The 20074-nt window shown below is 38.8% G+C and overlaps 1 protein-coding gene across 9 annotated transcripts in view; it reads left to right on the top strand.

The window, feature by feature from the left end:
* PBRM1 (polybromo 1) overlaps positions 1-20074 on the top strand; it is a 101279-nt gene that overhangs the window by 57842 nt on the left and 23363 nt on the right. For all 9 annotated transcript variants that reach the window (XM_029244296.1, XM_029244290.1, XM_029244298.1 and 6 more), the window contains 5 exons: positions 6102-6287; positions 7194-7351; positions 7977-8240; positions 14407-14552; positions 16883-17040. In XM_029244296.1, the coding sequence (XP_029100129.1) occupies positions 6102-6287; positions 7194-7351; positions 7977-8240; positions 14407-14552; positions 16883-17040 (912 nt within the window). The remainder of the gene's footprint in view (positions 1-6101; positions 6288-7193; positions 7352-7976; positions 8241-14406; positions 14553-16882; positions 17041-20074) is intronic.

Here is a 20074-nt window from a genome sequence, read left to right as displayed (position 1 = left end):
CAGTGGAGCCCCAAAATACATGAAGCAAAAACTGACAGAATTGAAGAGAAATAGTTAACAGTTATAGTCTCAATACACCTTTCTCAGCAAATGACAGACTAACTAGACCAAAAATTGGCAAAAGTATGACTTAAATAAGATTGCTATAGACTGAATGTTGTGTCTCCCACCAAAATTTGTATGTTGTAGCCTCCAGTATGTTGGTATTTGGAGATGGGGCCTTTAGGATGTAATTAGGTTTGGATGCAGTCATGGGAGTGGAGCCACTACAGTGGAATTGGTGCCGTTGTAAGGGGATGAAGAGTGTGAAGACAACTGTTTGTGAACCAGGAAGTGGACCCTCACCAGACACCAAATCTGCCTCCAGAACTGTGAGAAATGGATGTTTATTGTTTAAGCCACCCCATTTATGGTTGGTGTTCTTACGGCAACCTGAGCTCTGGGACAAGGACTGTCAACCAGCTTGACTTGACGGACGTGTAAAACACTATACCCAATGACTGCAGAATACACATTCTTTTAGAGTGTACATGGAACATTGTCTAGAATGGACCATGTGCTGGGTCATAAAAGTTTAAAAAATTTTAAAGGATTGAAATCATACCAAGTTCTTTTTTTTTTTTTTTTATTTTTGGCTGTGTTGGGTCTTGTTGCGTGTGGGCTTTCTCTAGTTGTGGCAAGCAGGGGCTACTCTTTGTTGCTGTGCATGGGCTTCTCATTGCGGTGGCTTTTCTTGTAGCAGAGCACGGGCTCTAGGTGTGCGGCCTTCAGTAGTTGTGGCACGTGGACTCAGTAGCTGTGGCACACGGGCTTAGTTGCTCCATGGCATGTGGGATCTTCCCAGACCAGGGCTCGAACCCGTGTCCCCTGCATTGGCAGGCGGATTCTCCACCACTGTGCCACCAGGAAAGTCCCAGGTTTTTAATTTTGAGACAGAAGATTCTTCTCTTGAGAAATGGACCAGGCAGTGGGGATCTAAAGATAACATCTGGTCCTCAGTGAAATCCATCCAGCTCTATGTATGCATGGAGAGCTTCCAGTCAGCTTTTTAAAGCGTTTTACTTTTGTTTCTTTTTTTTTTTCTTGGCTGCAGCATGTGGGATCTTAGTTCCCAGACCAGGGTCAGACCCACGCCCCCTGCACTGGAAGCACAGCATCTTAATCACTGGACCACCAGGGAAGCCCAAGTGTTTTACTTTTAAATAGAAGCAGATATTTATTTAAATGGGACCAAATATTTAAGGGAAAACTCTCTAAGATGTTAAAATAGAGAGCAAAACAAAAAAATGGAACTTGGAGGAAACAAAAAAATTGAAGGTAGCAGGAGAAAATTTTTTTTAAAAACCAACTAATTGGACCTTCAGAGAGATGACAAGCTACTGTATCCATAAAACAAGAACAGAAAGCCATAAAAAGTGAACATTTGCAGAACAGAAAATTTCTTGGAAATTAAAAATATGGCAAACCCACAGAGTTAAAGAAAATATTCACAAATCATTATATCTGATAACGGTCTAGTATCCAGAATATGCAAAGGACTCCTACAGTTCAACAACAACCAAACAACACAATTCAAAAGTGGGCAAAAGATTTGAATAGATATATCCTCAAAGAAATTATAGAAATGGCCATAAGCACATGAAAATTAATGTTCAACGTCATTAGGGGAATGAAAATGAAAATTACTGTGAGATACCACTTCACACCCTTTAGGATAATTGTTATGGAAAAAAAAAAGATACAAGTGTTGGTGAACATGTGGAGAAATTGGAACCCTCATAAATTGCTGGTGGAAATGTAAAGTGGTGCAGCCACTATGGAAAAGTTTGGCAATTTGTTTAAAAGCTAAACATTTCATTACTATATGATCAATAAGTTCTGCTCCTAGGTATGTATCCAAAAGAACTGAAACCAGGGACTCAAGCAGATACCTGTATACCAGTGTTCATAGCAGCATTATTCATAATAGTCAAAAGACAGAAACAACCCAAGTATCCATCACAGATGAATGGATAAACAAAATGCAGTATTTACATACAGTGGAATATTATTCAGCCATAAAAAGTAAAGAAGTTCTAACACATACTACAAGGTGGATGAACCTTGAAAATATTATGCTATCTGAAATAAGCCAGGCACAAAAGGACAGATGCTGTGTGATTTCACTTATATGAGGTACCTAGAATACCAAATTCATGGAGAGACAAAGTAGATTAAAGGTTACCAGGCTGTGGGGAAGAAAGATAAGGAGTTATTATTATTTAATGGTTACAGAGTTTCTGTTTGGATTAAAGAAAAAGTTTTGGAAATAGTGGTTATGGTTACACAACATTGTGAGTATAATTAATGCCATTGAATTATACACTTAAAAATCGTCCAGAGCTTCCCTGATGGCGCAATGGTTAAGAATCCGCCTGCCAGTGCAGGGGACACGGGTTTGAGCCCTGGTCAGTGAAGATCCCACATGCCACAGAGCAGCTAAGCCCGTGTGCCACAACTACTGAGCCTGTGCTCTAGAGCCTGCGAGCCACAACTACTGAAGCCCAACGTGCCTAGAGCCCGTGCTCCACAACAAGAGAAGCCACCACAATAAGAAGCCCGTGCACCGCAACGAAGAGTAGCCCCTGCTCGCTGCAACTAGAGAAAGCCCACGTGCAGCAACAAAGACCCCACGCAGCCAAAAATAAATAAAAATAAATAAATTTATTTTTTTTAAATCGTCGAAAAATGGTGAATTTTATGTGATATATATCTTACCACAATTTTTAAAAATTAATGTAGTATACCAAAAACCATTGAATTTTGCACTTTTAAGAAAACTAATTAATTTTTGGCTGTGTTGGGTCTTTGTTGCTGCACGTGGGCTTTCTCTGATTGCGGCGAGCGGGGGCTACTCTTCGTTGTGGTGTGCGGGCTTCTCATTGTGGGGGATTCTGTTTGTTGTGGAGCACAGGCTCTAGGCACACAGGCTTCAGTAGTTGTGGCACATGGGCTCAGTAGTTGCGGCACACGGGCTTAGTTGCTCTGTGGCATGTGGAATCTTCCCGGATCAGGGATTGAACCTGTGTACCCTGCATTGGCAGGTGCATTCTTAACCACTGCACCACTATGGAAGTGCCGAACTGTGCACTTTATTTATTTATTTATTTATTTATTTATTTTGCTGTACGCGGGCCTCTCACTGTTGTGGCCTCTCCCGTTGCGGAGCACAGGCTCCTGACGCGCAGGCTCAGTGGCCATGGCTCACGGGCCCAGCCGCTCCACGGCATGTGGGATCTTCCCAGACTGGGACACGAACCCGTGTCCCCTGCATCGGCAGGCAGACCCTCACCCACTGAGCCACGAGAGAAGCCCAAACTGTGCACTTTAAATAGATGAATTGTATGGTGTATTAATTATATCTCAAGCTTTTAAAAAAAAATGATAGCAGAGTGGGGTTGGGGGATAAGATTAATGTTGTTTAACAGAACAAATTTGCAAAGAGTAGTAAATAAGCTATAGAGATCTAATGCAGAGTACGTAGATATAGACAGCAATATTGTCCTATAGTTATGTAGTGTGGTAAACTGCTGCAGTGGCAACAGTATATAAATAGATCAAAGTAACATGTTGTACACCTTAAATTTACACAATGTGGGACTTCCCTGGTGGTCCAGTGGGTAAGACTCCGCACCGCCAGTGCAGGGGGCCCGGGTTCGATCCCTGGTCAGGGAAGTAGATCCTGCATGCATGCCACAACTAAGAAGTCCACATGCCGCAATGAAGATCCATGTGCCTCAACTAAGACCCGGCACAGCCTGCCTAAATAAATAAATAAATAAATAAATAAATAAATTTACACAATGTTATATATCAAATTTATTCACTTAAAAATTGTTTTAAAGGTTGAAGAAATCTCCAAGAAAATAGAACAACAAATAAACAAAGAAAAAGATATCTAAAAGATCAGCTCAGGTGGCCTAGAATCCACATAACTGCAGAACACAGTTCTGCTAGGCTTTCTTCCACTATATAACAAGAACCCCTTTCCTCCACTTTCTAATAACTTTTTCTTCTGAGCCTTCAATGCCAAGTCTTTAATATCCATTTCTCTACTAACAGTGTATTCAAGGCAACCTAGGCTTTTTCTGTCATGTTCCTCAAAATTCTTCCAGTCTCTGCTTATTATTCAATTCCAGAGTCACTTTCATATTTTTTTAGGTACTTGTTACTGTAACAACCCCTCTACCGGCTACCAAAATCTAATCTAAATACCATCAACTCGAAAGTCCCAAATCTCATTATTTAAATCGTCTAAACTAGGTGTATGGCTGAGGCTCTGGGTATGGTCCATCCTGAGACACAATTTCTCTTCATCTGTGAACCTGTGAAAGTGAAAAAACAAGTTCTCTGCTCCTACAGTATAGTGATGGAACATGCATAGGATAATAGGGACATTCCCATTCAAAAAGGGAGAAATGGAAAAAAAAAAAAGAGTCATCAATTCCAAGCAGTTTCAAGATCCGGGCAGGCAGACTGCATTAGGCTTCAGGGCATGGAATTAGTTCTCTGTGGCTCCACACTTTGCCCTCTGAATCATCTTTTTTCATGAAAGGTAACACATATTTGCAGCTGAGTTTTATCAGCCTGTTTCCTGTCTCTGGAATTTGGGAGGTTTAACAGCCTTCTTTTTTTTTGTACTCTTTCTCCGTTTCAGGCCTGTTGACAGTGTTCCTGCTGGTATAAAATTCTCAAGAACCTTGTGAATATGCTTCCTATGTCACAGGGATTCATTTGATTAATCAACTGCTAGATAACATTTTTCACCAAAAATGGCAAAACTTAAAAAAAAATTATAATACCAGTATTGGAGAGGGAATGGAGAAACAGACCCCACCCCCCTTGTAGCCAAAGAGTGAAGGACTTAAGTTGGTACAGACTTTTGGGGGTCAGTTTGGAATATGCATTTTAAAAACGTTTAACATGCTTATTTCCAGCTCTTCCATTTATGGAAAATTATCCTAAGGAAGTAATCAAAGAAGTGGCCAAAGCTTTTTCCTGAAAAAAACCTACGGTGTTTGCAAATAATGGCTTATATGGGAGCCATTAAAAAGTTTTGGGGCTTTCCTGGTGGCGCAGTGGTTGAGAGTCTGCCTGCCGATGCTGGGGACGTGGGTTTGTGCCCTGGTCCGGGAACATCCCACATGCCGCAGAGCGGCTGGGCCCGTGAGCCATGGCCGCTGAGCCTGCGCGTCCGGAGCCTGTGCTCCGCAACGGGAGAGGCCACAACAGTGAGAGGCCCGCGTACCGCAAAAAAAAAAAAAAAAAGTTTTGTTTAGGGACTTCCCTGGTCCAGGTCCAGTGGCTAAGACTCTGCACTCTGAATGCTGGGAGCCTGGGTTCAATCCCTAGTCAGAGAACTAGATCCCACATGCTGCAACTAACAGTTCGCATGCCGCAACTAAAAGATCCCACATGCTGCAACTAAAAAGATGCCTCAACTAACGGTTCTGCGCGCTGCAACTAAAGGATCCCACATGCTGCAACTTTTGCCGCAACTAAAGATCCCGCGTGCCGCAGCTAAGACCCAACACAGCCAAATAAATAAATATTTTTTAAATGTTTTGTTTAACAAAAATAAAAATCTTGTTGAAAAGCATTTAATCTCAAGGGAAATGTTCATGATATATTAAGTGTATGCATATATAGTTTACAGTATATTGTATGAAATACATATTCCATATCTCCTCAATTCTAAGATTCCATTATCCTAGGATTACATGATTATCTCTAGGATTACATGATTTACAAGTGACCTGTTTTCTTCTTTATATGTTTGTGTATCATCCAGAATGACTCTAGTGAGCATATATTATTAAGGTGATTATTTTTATTCTGTAGATGCTTTATTTATGTATTTATTTAAATTAATGGCAGTTGGCTGTAATTCAAAAAGACAGTTTTGAATAGAGGCTATTGGGAATGTGGATGTCATACTATTTGTCCTGAATCCTGCCTTTGAGTATCTAGAAAAGAAGTAAATGTATTAGTATGTGTTGTTTGAATCCTGCATCTGTTCCAACATCCCTTTCATGAGAACATTTTTCTCTTTTTTACCGAAGAAGCTGAAAAGAGTGAAGATTCCTCTGGAGCTGCAGGCCTCTCAGGCTTACATCGCACATACAGCCAGGACTGCAGCTTTAAGAACAGTATGTACCATGTTGGAGATTATGTCTATGTGGAGCCTGCAGAGGCCAGTCTACAACCACATATAGTCTGTATTGAGAGACTGTGGGAAGATTCTGCTGGTAAGTTCATTTTAATTTGGAGGGCAGATTGGTGAGATGTGACTGTTGTACTCCTCCTTGGTTCCCAGGGAAGGAAATTGTAACTCAGACATTTTATGTGTTTCAACAATAGTTCTACACTGTCAGTAAATGCAGTTAAGTACCCACTATATGAGAAACATAGGATCAAGCACTGTTGGGCAGTGGCACAGCTGAGTTGAAAGAAATACAACTTTCTGAAGTCTAGCTGAGATTCATTCATTCAACTGATATTTATTAAAAACATACCATGAGCCAAACTCTGTAGGATGGCAGAGATTCAGAAGAACAAAAGGCCTGTGTTTTGTCCCTGGCAAAACCACTCTGGTAAAAATCACAAATAAAGAAGAAATTGTTATAGACAGACGTGTGCCTTAGCTTAGAATTTGATTTCAAAAAGGCTTCCTAGAACAACCGCCTTTAACTTGAGACATAGAGAATGAATAGGAGTTAATGAAACCAAAAGCAAGCAGAAGTGTGATCCAGGCAATCCAATTCTTTCAGCTGTTCATCATGTAAAATACCTTTGTATTCCGTCAGCCAAGAGCTAAATATGTCTTTTAGTATATCTTACATCCTTATAAAAGCACACAGCTTTATGTGTGTCCTGACCCAGCAGAGTAGAGTAGGTCTCATCACCTTCCTTTTTCTATTTATTATACATCTTTTAATAGGAGGGGGAAAGTAGCATTTTTTAGGCCTAATTACATTTCATTATTTTAAAGTATTGTTTCTTCTAAGATAATTGTATTAAGGAACCGTGGCCTAAAAGCACCTTGCTAGGTTTAGGCCATGGCAGAATGGATGGAGTATTTGTTCATTTTACAAAGAATATGTTATTTTTGTTAATGGTAATTCTCTTTCTTTCTCTCTCTCTTTGTTTTTGAGGTGAAAAATGGTTGTATGGCTGTTGGTTTTATCGGCCAAATGAAACATTCCATTTGGCTACACGAAAATTTCTAGAAAAAGAAGTTTTTAAGAGTGACTATTACAATAAAGTTCCTGTTAGTAAAATTCTAGGAAAATGTGTGGTCATGTTTGTTAAGGTAAGAAACTCATTAGTCCCAATACAATAAATTATTCCATGGGAATAAAATTCACAAACACAAAAAATTGATCTTTACAAAATTGATAGCTCTATTTTAAACTGTTGAATTTTTTTTAAGCTGTGTCTCTAGCTTCTGTAAAGATTTGGGGAGAAATTAACCTGAACATGATGGTGAAAGACCATTTGCTGCCTACACTATATAGCTATATGCAGTTAGCTTAAATTTTTTTATATCGGCAGACAAATTTTTAAGGGTGACATTTTCTGAAGGATCATTATAAATTGTTAGTGTGGTTTTAGGTAATAAGGTGCACTTTTTTTTTGTCTATGTAGTATAGGCACATGCCCATAGCTTTAAGGAATATAATAGCTGTATGAAATATTAATATACTGTCAGAGGAGCAGTTGGTAAGCTAAATAAGCTAAACAGTATGTGGTGAGTAAGGTCATTGAGTATAAGGAAATACTCCTAGATCTCTAGCCATTTACCATTTGTTGTTCACTGTCAAAAAGTCTTAATACTTTAGCTTTTATTTCTTTGCTTGTTTGGTGATTTTATTTGTTTTTTAGTTGATTGGTTTTCAGAAAATTCACCTAATTGATTTTATTCTTATATCCACCAGGAATACTTTAAATTATGCCCAGAAAACTTTCGAGATGAGGATGTTTTTGTCTGTGAATCACGGTATTCTGCCAAAACCAAATCTTTTAAGAAAATTAAACTATGGACCATGCCCATCAGCTCAGTTAGATTTGTCCCTCGAGATGTGCCCTTGCCTGTGGTCCGAGTGGCCTCTGTATTTGCAAATGCGGATAAAGGGGATGATGAGAAGAACACAGACAACTCAGAGGACAGTAGAACTGAAGACAGTTTTAACTTGGAAAAGGTATGTAGATAATAGCCACGTAGAAAAGAATTTTACATTTCAGAATACCTAGTCTCAAAAATAAATGAATAAAGTACTCAAATTCAGAATTAGAAAAAGAGCAACAATATAAAACCTTAGCCTAGGGACTTCCCTGGTGGCGCAGTGGTTGAGAATCCGCCTGCCATTGCAGGGGACGTGGGTTCGATCCCTGGTCCGGGAAGATCCCACATGTCACGGAGCAGCTAAGCCTGTGCGCCACAACTACTGAGCCTGTGTGCCACAGCTACTGAAGCCTGCATGCCTAGAGCCTGTGCTCCACAACGAAGAGTAGCCCCTGCTCACCGCAATTAAAGCCCGCATGCAGCAACAAAGACCCAACGCAGCCAAAAATAAATAAAAAACAAAACAAAACAAAAACAGCCTAATAGAAGGAACTCTAAAAGAAAGAAAGAAATTAATACTTAAAAAACAGAGCAGCAGGACTTCCTTGGTGGCGCAGTGGTTAAGATTCTGCCTGCCAATGCAGGGGACACGGGTTTGAGCCCTGGTCCGGGAAGATCCCACGTGCCACAGAGCAACTAAGCCCGTGCACCGCAACTACTGAGCCTGTGCTCTAGATCCCGCGAGCCACAACTACTGAGCCCGTGTGCCACAACTACTGAGGCCCACACACCTAGAACCCTTGCTCCGCAACAGGAGAAGCCACTGCAGTGAGAAGCATGCGCACTGCAACGAAGAGTAGCCCCCGCTCACTGCAACTAGAGAAAGCCCGCGTGCAGCAACAAAGACCCAACACAGCCATAAATAAATAAATAAATAAATAAATAAATGAATAAATAGAGCAGCAGAATTAAAAAGGAGACTTCAAAAAAAAAATTTAAAAAAGAGACTTCGACAAGTTCAATGAGATAAACTACCAACTATCCTAATAAAGGAAAAAGAAGGGAATTAAGCTTAATATACAAAATATAGAGGAAATTTAAAGACTTGTACATTTCTATTAATAAGTTTGAAAACCTGAATGAGGGAATTCCCTGGCAGTCCAGTGGTTAGGACTCCATGCTTTCACTGCCAAGGGCCTGGGTTAGATCCCTGGTCAGGGAACTAAGATCCCACAAGCCGCATGGTGTGGCCAAAAAATAAATAAAACAAAACCAAAAAATAATAATAATTTTAAAAACCTGAATGAAGTGAATAATTTTCTAGGGTAATACCAGTTAGTAAAGTGGAATCAAGAAGAGATAACACATGTAAGTGGACAACAACGTGAAGAATTTTTTTTAATGTCAAAGATCTCACTTCAAAGAGTACTCAGGCCAGATAATTCCATAGGTAAATTCTTTTAACCCTTTAAATTATTGAAGGACTTCCCTGGCGGTCCAGTGGTTAAGACTCTGCGCTTCTACTGCAGGGGGCATGGTTTGATCCCTGGTTGGGGAACTAAGATCCCACATGCCGTGTGGGTCGGCCAAAAGAAAAAAAAATTATTGCAGAGCATGGAGAGCAAAGAAAACTTCCCAGTTTGTTTTACCAAGCCGGAATAATCTTGATTCCAAAGTCTGACAAAGTAAAAACAGAAAACTGCAGTTCAGTCTCACTTTATGAGTATTGATACAAAAAAATACTTGGGAAAAAAGTATTGTTACAAGTGAAATCAAGTTAGTTGTTTGAGAACAACATGACCAAGTAGGCGGGAGTTCATTCTAGGAATGCAAGGATTGTTCAAAATTAGGAAAATTCAGTAATATCTGTCATTATAATTAGTAGATAAAAGGAGAAATTATCTGATAAGGTATAGTACCAATCTTGATTGAAGTCTTCAGATGGATATTTCCTCAAAGTGATTTTTAAAAATTGTCTTTGTATCTCAAGCCTAGAGTAAAAGAAATTCCTTTTAAAGTTATACACGTGACAGAGGTGCTTTCTGTACCATTATCTGTATTTTTCTGAGAGTAGCCAATGTAGTGAGACAAACAAAACTATTGACAATAAGAGGCAAAATTATTTTTTTGCAGATAATGGGGAGAAATTAACTGAAAAGTTTTTGAAAACAATTCAACAAGTAGAAATTTCAAAATCTATATACAAGTCATTAGCTTTCTTACATAAATAGAACAGTAATTCATAAGACTTTTGAAAGTAAAATGAAAATGTTGAATACACTTTAACAACTGTTAGAAAAATCATATGGAAGAAAATATCCAATTCATATGAACAAAAAACATACATTAAGAAATTATCTTAAAAGGAGTATATGGAACCTATGGGAAGAAAGATAGTCTACTGCAGGACATTAAAGACTTGAATAAGTTGTTTTGGAACTTGACAAAATTACTCTAGCATCCTTTTTTTTTTTTTTTTTTAATTCTAGCATTCTTAGGAAAGAATAAATACATTACAGTCACCAGAAAAAGAAAAACTGAAAGAGTAGTCAAGAGTGCTTTACCCTGCCAAATAGTATTACATTTTACAAAAATACATTTAAAAAAATATTAAGATATTAGCTCAGGGTTGGTCAGTGGAGGGAATAGGCTTTTCACAATTAAATCCAGAATATAAAGCTATTCATTCATTTTAGTTTATATATATATATAAAATTTTTTTTTAAGTAGTTTATTTTTTGGCTGTGTCGGGTCTTTGTTGCTGCACGCAGGCTTTCTCTCTAGTTGCGGCAAGCGGGGGCTACCCTTCTTTGTGGTGCACAGGCTTCTCGTTGCGGTGGCTTCTCTTGTTAAAGAGCACAGGCTCTAGGCATGTGGGCTTCAGTAGTTGGCACACGGGCTCAGTAGTTGTGGCTTGTGGGCTCTAGAGCGCAGGCTCAGTAGTTGTGGTGCATGGGCTTAGTTGCTCTCCGGCATGTGGGATCTTCCCGGACCAGGGATTGAACCCGTGTCCCCTGCATTGGCAGGCAGGTTCTTAACCACTGCGCCACCAGGGAAGTCTCTAGTTTTATATATTTTAACTTTTATTTTGAAGTGATTTTAGACTTAACAAATGTGCCAGGTGCTTAACAAAGAGAGTACAGAGACATTCCTTATACTCTTCATTCAGCTTCTGCTAATGCTAACACCTTGTAAAGCATGGTACAAGGATCTAAAACAGAAAATTAACTTTAATACTATTTACTAATCTAGAGACTTGATTCATACTTTCCCTTTTGTCCCACAATCGCCTTTTTTTCCTTCTAGTTTTATTGAGATATAATTGACATATAGCACTGTATAAGTTTAAGGTGTACAGCATAATGATTTGACTTACATATATCATGAAATGATTACCACAGTAAGTTTGGTGAACATCCATCATCTCAATATAGATACAACATTAAAGAAATAGAAAAAAAAATTTTTTTTTCCTTGTGATGAGTACTGTTAGAATTTACTCTCTTAACATCTTTCATATATAACGTACAGCGGTGTTAATTATATTTATCATGTTGTACATTACATCCTTAATACTTATTTATCTTATAACTGGAAGTTTGTACTTTTTGACCACCTTCATCCAATCCCCCTCTCCCCCTCTCCCCTGCCTCTGGTAAGCACAAATCTGATCTCATTTTCTGAGTTTGTGTTTTTGAAGTATAATTGACCTACAATACTATGTTAGTTCCTAGTGTACAACATAATGATTCAGTATTTCTGTACGTTTCAAAATGATCACCATGGTAAGTCTAGTCATCATTTGTCACCATACAAAGATGTTATGTAATTATTCCCCACACTGTACATTTCATACCTGTGATTCATTTATTTTATAACTGAAAGTTTGTATAAAGGTAGTATTTCAGATCAGCAAGAGAGGATGGAATCAAATGATACTGGAAAAACTGGTAGCCATTTGAAAAAAGAAGAAAAAAAAACCCACCTGAACTCTACCTCATTTCATATTCCAAAATAAGATATAAACATTAAAAAAGAAACATAAGTTGCTGACATAAGTACATTTACTATTATTTACCTGTAATCTTTTATCCATTTATAAGCTTGGAATGGATCCTTTTATATACATGATATAAAACCCAGTAGCCATAAAAGAAAAAAAAAAGATCATTTTCTTGATACAATTGACAATATCAATTAGTTTAATGAAACAGTCTAAGGACTGCTGTTTCTAATGTACAAAGAGCTCTTTGAAGTCTAGGGAAAAAATAATACTGGAAAAATGGGCAAAGGACCAAATAGATCATTTATAGAAGGTCATTCAAAAATGTAAGAAAACGTATTAATCTGATAGCTTTTAAAATGCCCAGCAAATTGACAAGAGGTCTGAAGCCTGATAATACATGCAGCCTGGTGTCGGTGTGGGGTAACACACTCTCATCTCCCATCAGTGGCATTCCCTTTGGCCCTGCTGTTTGATGGCAGGGAATGTGTTCCAACATAGTACTCAACTAGGTATGCCAAAGGGTGACGTAAGTGTTGTTTGTAAAAGCAAAACCCTAGGCCAAACCCAAATGCCTGTGAATGGGAATTAAGTTGTTATACATCCATTCATATAATGCAAACTGTGCAGCCAGCAAAAGGAATTAACAGGTTGCAGAATGGGATGTGGTTCCATCATTACTCAAAAAAATCAAAATGTATGTTTACATATATGTATATGTAAATAACATGGAAAACTATAAACTGAACTGGATGATTATCTCTAGGGTTAGATCACAGAAGACTTGTTTTTTAAATTTTACATACTCTAATGCTTGAATTATTTCCAACAAGTATACTTTTTATATAAAGGAGAAAAATAAAGTTTTTAAATTGTTAATGTAAAAACTGGAAAAACTGAATTTTTAGTATCCTAGAAAAAATATCCATTTTAGTGTCCTTACAGTGTTTTTAAGAGAAAAGGAGCTTGGGAAAAAACATGTTATTTTTTACATTTTACCAGTATGTCTGGGAATCATAGAGACATTAATTTTAAAAGATGAAATGTCAGTGGAAGTCAGTGTGGGAATTAAATTTGTTATTATTGTCATTAGAATTCATAAGTCCCCAGTGTCCTCTCTATGTATGAGTTACTTTTCTTAGTCTCATATATTTATTTTAATATTGCATATGGCCAAAACATGTCATGCTAAGAAATTTTTAGATGAATAACTAGAACAGAACCCATTCCTGAAATAAAAATGTATTCTTAATCTCAGGGCTTTCTTTTTCATAGCTTCCATTCCTTCAGGTGCTCCTCACCCAGCATATATGTGGGACCTCTCTCATTCTTAAGGATTTTCCAGGAAGTCCATTTCAGTACCACATTTGAAATCATAAAGATCAAAACATTAAATTATTTTGGACAGTCTAAAGGAGATTTTTTTTCCCTTAAGTTTGAAGTTTCAGATATTCTCTGGGAGATGCAGTAGAAAATTTGGGGGGTGTTCTGCCATTTCCTCAGCTTTTATGTGTTTTAGAGCTTTTATATTTAAAACACCTAGTGCTGTGCTCAGTATCTGCTAGGTTCTCAGTAAATTATGTTTCTTATCTTCATAGTCAGAATTATCTTTTATTTTTCTTCTGAGTCAGGCATTATTCTGTGTACGTAACATGAATTGTGTCATTTAAGCTTCCTAACAGCCCCACCTGATGGGCACAGTATCTTCATTTTACAGATGATGAACCTAAGGCATAAGAGGTCAAGTAATTTACCCATGTCACAGCAGCCAGTAGGTGACAGACCCTGTAATTTATTCAAAAACAGAGTATGTGTGTTTGTGTCACAGAGGCCATGCTGTTCCTTTCCATGTTGGAATAAATCAAAATGATAAAATTTTTAAATCAGTCAGTTGTTAATGTGAAGAAGTGTGGTGAAGAGGAAGCTTGTGTAGAATTTGCTCCTTATCTTTTTAACAGTTGCGTGAGGCTGTTTTCTGTATGCTGCTCAGTCTTCTCCATTGCTTTTTTTTCCTAAAGTCTGTGAGAATGGGGGAAGAAAGGAGAGGGGAATAAAACAGTCTTGGAGTAACATTATTTTATGAAAATTAACTAGAAATTTAAAATAGATACAATATTTGATAAGACTTAGTTTGATTTCAGTAACCTATTCCTTTGGTTTCCTATCTTTATCAGAGCTTCTGTTTATGGTTATTTTTTCTTTTAAGTTAAAATGAAGGAAATCTGCTTTCCCTTCTTACCTTCTCTGCCAACTCCTTGATTGACAGCAGCCTGTCTTCAACCAGTTTCCTTTACCACAGGAGAAAGAAGATGTCCCTGTGGAAATGTCTAACGGTGAACCAGGTTGCCACTACTTTGAGCAGCTCCGGTATAATGACATGTGGCTGAAGGTTGGCGACTGTGTCTTCATCAAGTCCCATGGCCTGGTGCGCCCTCGTGTGGGCAGGTGAGCGTTTTTGAGGTAGAGAAGACGAGGTTTGGTTTGAGAGGTTTGGAGCCAGTAGAAATTCATCGCTGTTTAGAATGAAGGCTAAAGTCACTCTCTTGGCAACTTTTCCAACTTCCTCTCACACCACACTCTCCCTGCTTATGCCTCTAGCCACACTTCCTTCTTTAAATTGCTTCCATGAATCCCTTTTTTTTTTTTTTTTTTGGCTTTTTCTTCTCCTACCATTTACTGAACTCTCAACCCAGGAATCTCCCTGCCAGCTTCATATGGTGAACTCCTTTAGCTTAAATTTGAAATGGCTCTTCCTTAAGGAAGCCTTTCCTGTCTCCTCCAGACTAGGTTAGGTCTCCCTATTACACATTCTCAGAGCACCGTGTGTTTCCTTCTTCTCAGAGCACATATCATTTATATTATCAGGCTTCCATACCAGACTGCAAATGCCCTGAGAGTTAGAGACCCTCTCTTTTTGAGCAAAAAAGCGATAATACACCTTTATATCCCCTGCTCCAAGCATAGTGCGTGAGGCTCAGATATTTGATGAACAAGTAAATGGGTGGATGGCATAGAATAGCATTAAAGGAGTCAGGGCGCAGGGCTGGGCAGTAGAGGATAGTAGTTAAGGAAAGTAGTTGGTTCCAAGAGATCTTGGTTTAAGTCCCAGCCCTGCTAGTTTAATGTCCATAGGCAAATGACTTAACTCTCTGAGCTTGTTTCCTCATTGTATTTGTTCATCATTCAGTAATTGTTTATTATACACCTACTGTTTGCCAGGCTCTGTAGATACATTAGTGAATAAAACAAACAAGTATCCTTAGTCCCGCGGATCTTTTTTCTAGTGGGAAGACAAACTATAAACATCATGAATAAGTAAAGTGTATAGTGCATTACATTATGATATGTGCTGTGGAAAAAAATAGAGCTGGGTATGGGGAATCAGGAGTGCCATAGTCAAAGTTAGGGTGTTCTAAACTTTAAATAGGATGGTATGTAAAGCCTCACTGAGGGCTGACAGTTGAGCCAACACTTGAAGAAACCAAGGAAGTGAGTAATGTGAATATCCAGGGAGAAAGCTTTCCAGGGACAGAGAACAGCCTGTGTAAAGACCGGAAGAGAGGCATTCCTGGCCTATTCAAATCATCAGAGTTTTTTACAGGCGGAGTGAGCTGTACATGAGTTAGATAGGAGATATGAGAGCCAAGGAATATAGTGCAAATCTTGTGGGACTCAGAAACCATTGTAGGGACTTGGGCCTTTACTGAGTTAAATGAAATATCATGGATTATTTTCAGCACAAAAGTGACTTTTTTTGGGCGACACTGCGAGGCATGTGGGATCTTAGTTCCCCGACCAGGCATCGAACCCGTGCCCCCTGCAGTGGAAGCACAGAGTCTTAACCACTGGACCACCAGGGAAGTCCCCAGAAGTGACATCTGACTTAGGTCTTAGCAGGATTGCTCTGTCTACTGATTGTTAAGAATAGACTGTAAAGAGTCAAAGGTAGAACAGCGAGATCTGCTAGGAGGCTATTGCAATAATCCAGGCAAGAATGATGGTGGTTCAGGCCAATAGTCAGATCCAATTCTGTAAATTAGTCAGATCCTGTTTTGAAAGATTGAGTTAAAAGAATGTAGTGTCCAAGAGAGAGGAATCAAGGGTGACCCCTGCATTTTGGCCTGAGGAACTGGAAGGGTGGAGTTACCATTAACTGCAGTGAGGATGCTGCTTCATGTCTGGAACCATGAGGCTATTGGGACAATAATAATAGCAACTTTATGGTGTGGTTGTGAGGAATGGTACAGTATCTGCACTGAACAGTCAGATATTAATTTTTCTTTTTCCTAGGGAGATGGTCTGTGACTTTCATCAGATTCTCATGGGGTAAAGGGGTATTAAATCTTGACCTTCAAAAAGGTCATGAACCATGGCCTTAAAGGAATATGTGCCACTAATGTGATCTGACCCCAAATATTGATGTGTTTATTCAGCTCACAAATCCAATGATAGATGCTTAGCATCTCAGGAAGAAAACCTGAGAGTCAGCTTAAACTATTAAGTTGTATGCCTTAGTATTATGTTAAAAAAAAATTTTCCCCCTGAGATGAGTAGCCACATGTTCACTTCTCTTTTTTTCAAGTATCTTCTCACATGCTTAAAGGGGAAAAAAACCAAGGAAATTGTCTTATTATCAAAACAGCCAATGAAACTCCTCTAAATAGTGCATATCATTAAGTTTTTGGTTAACAGAATTTTTGTTAGACTAAGCCTTTAGGAATGAAACCTGTAAGAACTCTATTTTAATGGAATTTCTCCATTTTTTTTCTCCCAAGAATTGAAAAGGTATGGGTCCGAGATGGAGCTGCATATTTTTACGGCCCCATCTTTATTCACCCAGAAGAGACGGAACACGAGCCCACAAAAATGTTCTACAAGAAAGAAGTGTTTCTGAGTAATCTGGAAGAAACCTGCCCCATGACATGTATTCTAGGTAGGTATTCATGCTTTCAATTGTAGGTATTCATGTTTTTAATTTTATCTTATTCATTCCACAGTTGGTTGAATAGTTCTTCTGTCCTGGGTACTCTTCTAGGTGCTAGGTATACAGCAATAAAAAAACCAAAATTTCAGCTGTCTCAGAGACTTACAGTGGGGCAGAGGCTGGGGAGTAAATAAATTAAAATTAAATATATAGAACATCAGGTAGTAATTAGGGCTATGAATGAGAAGAAAGCAGAGGAAGAGAATAGAGAGTAATGTTGAGGGGAGGTCCTATTTCAGGTAATGTGGTCAGCAAAAGCCCCTCTGATAGGTGACATGAGAGTAGAGCCCTGAAGGAAGTGAGGAAGAAAACCATTGAAAACTGAGATTTTACTCCTTTTAGGCACAGCAAACACCAAACACAAAGACCTTGAGGCAGAGTATCTGGGCATGTTTGAGTCACAATAAGAAAGCCGGGTGGCTGGAGCAGCCAGGGGGTGTGGTAGGGAATGAGCCCTCTAGGTGGCTGGGCACTCGGTCATGGTAGGTCTTACAGACAGTGCAGGGATTGATCTGGAACAGATGAGAGGTCCTGTGAGGAGTCTGAGCAGAGAGGCCATGTGAGCCGACGTATAAGCATTCGAGGAATCACTGTGGCTGCAGTTTGGAGGACGTGTTGTAAGAATAAGGTAGGAAGCAGGGAGAGCAATTAAAAAACTTTTACAGTCTCTGTTGGATTAACCCTAGTAGTGTTATTGTTCCCATTCCAAAAATGTGAAGGACTCTTGTTTTGGTTTCTGTTGTGTCATCCTACTGAGTGTTCACAGTGGCATTCTGCTTCTCAGATCTAGTTATATGCACCATATACTGTTATTGTTTTCAGCTGTTGTATTTATTCTGGCCCTGAATTAACTCGTTAGCTTACTTACACCAACTACTGTTTACATCTTTTGGAGTGGTTTTCCAAAAGGTTACTAGTCACAAGCTTTATATTGATTACATATGGTTATAAAGTTGAAGGAGCCACCATGCTTACGACCAAAAGGAAATTTGCAGATTAAAAAGTATTTTACACTTAGACTTTGGTCACTTTACTGTTTACCTACATTGTTTTTGGTGCTTTGAATTTTTTCAGAATTGGATATGGTAAAAATGTCTGAATGGTCAATAATTCAGTACATTTTCCTCTTCCCCTCTGGGGAGAGGCAACAAAATCTAGTGAAGTTATTAAATCTTCTTGAGTTTCTGCAGCAGAGAAAGTCTTCCTTTTAACTTGTGCCCTAGAGCTTTACTCCCTAGTGTAAACCTAGTCGGGAGACTCAAAGGGAACATAACAAAGGTGAGACTGAAGTCTTCTTTGGTTAGGACAACTGTATCATTGATTCTTTTTTAGTTATTTTCTTTGTGGTTACCCTGGGGATTACATCTTAAATTTATGACAGTCTGGTTTCATATTCTATACAAAAAAACTCTGTTCCTTTATAGCTCCATCCCTCCCCCTTTGTATTATTGTAAGAAATTACCTCTTTATACTTTGTGTGCCCATTATCATAGATTTATAATTATTGCTTTGTGTATTTGTCTTTAAAATCATATAGGTGAAAAAGAGGATTTACAAACCAAAAATATAATATTGTCTTTTGTATTTACCTATGTAGTTACCTTTACTAGTGGTTTTTATTTCTTTGTATGACTTCAAGTTATTGTCTAATGTCCTTTCATTTCAGCCTAAAGAACTCGCTTTAGCATTTCTTGTAGGACAGGTCTGCTAGCAACAATCTCCCTCATCTTTTGTTTATCTGGATGTCTTGATTCCTCCATTTTTTGTTTTCGTTTTGTTTTTTTGTGGTACGCGGGCCTCTCACTGTTGTGGCCTCTCCCGTTGCGGAGCACAGGCTCCGGACGCGCAGGCTCAGCGGCCATGGCTCACGGGCCGAGCCGCTCCGCGGCATGTGGGATCTTCCCAGACCGGGCCATGAACCCGCGTCCCCTGCACCGGCAGGCAGACTCTCAACCACTGCGCCACCAGGGAAGCCCGATTCCTCCATCTTTTGAAACAAAAGAAGTGTTTCTTTTGCTGGATATAGAATCCTCCATTGGCAGCTTTTTCTTTCATGTCTTTCATTAAATTTGGGAAGTTTTTGGCCACTGTTTCTTCACATATTTTTTCTGCCCCTTTCTCTTTCTCTTCTTCTTCCAGGACTCCTATTATGCCTATGTTGGTTATGCTTAATGGTGTGCCACGGGTCTCTAAGATATTGTTCATTTTTCTGTATTTTTTCTTTCTTTTCCTCAGACTTTTCATTTTAATCGACCTGTCTTCAAGTTCGTTGATTCTTCTCTGTGTTCAGATCATCTGTTGAACCCTTCTAATGAATTTTTCTTTTTTTTCCATATTTATTTATTTGTCTGTGATGGGTCTTAGTTGCAGCATGTGGGATCTTCAGTTGAGGCCTGCAGGATCCTTAGTTGCAGCATGCAGGATCTTTAGTTGTGGCATGCAAACTCTTAGTTGTGGCATGTGAACTGCTAGTTGCGGCAGGTGGGATCCGGTTCCCTGACTAGAGATGGAACCCAGGCCCCCTGCATTGGGAGCACAGAGTCGTAGCCACTGGACCACTGGGGAAGTTCCTCTAATGAATTTTTCAATTCAGTTATTATACTTTTCAGCTTCAGAATATCTATTTAGTGTTTACATTTTCTGTCTATTGATATTCTCTATTTAGTGAGACATCATTCTGGTTTCTTTTAGTTCTTTGTCCATGGTTTCCTTTAGCTCTTCGGGTGTATTGAAGGCAGTTGATTTAAATTCTTTGTCTAGTAAGTTCAGTATCTGAGCTTCCTCAGGGACAGTTTCTGTTCATTTCTTTCTAATCCTGTGAATAAGCCACACTTACTTGTCTCATGCGTGCCTCATAATTTTTTTGTTGAAAACTGGATGTTGAAACTATATTTTGAATATTATGATGTGATAACTCTAGAAATCAGATTCTCCCCCCTCCTCAAGTTTTGTTGTTATTGCTTATTGTGGGTTGTCGTTGCTT

This window comes from Monodon monoceros, unplaced genomic scaffold, assembly GCF_005190385.1.
Source record: "Monodon monoceros isolate NGI ecotype Baffin Bay Population unplaced genomic scaffold, NGI_Narwhal_1 Super_Scaffold_3, whole genome shotgun sequence".
NCBI lineage: Eukaryota > Metazoa > Chordata > Mammalia > Artiodactyla > Monodontidae > Monodon > Monodon monoceros.
The sequence above is the reverse complement of the archived record's forward strand: the minus strand, read 5'-3'. Positions and strand labels throughout refer to the sequence as shown.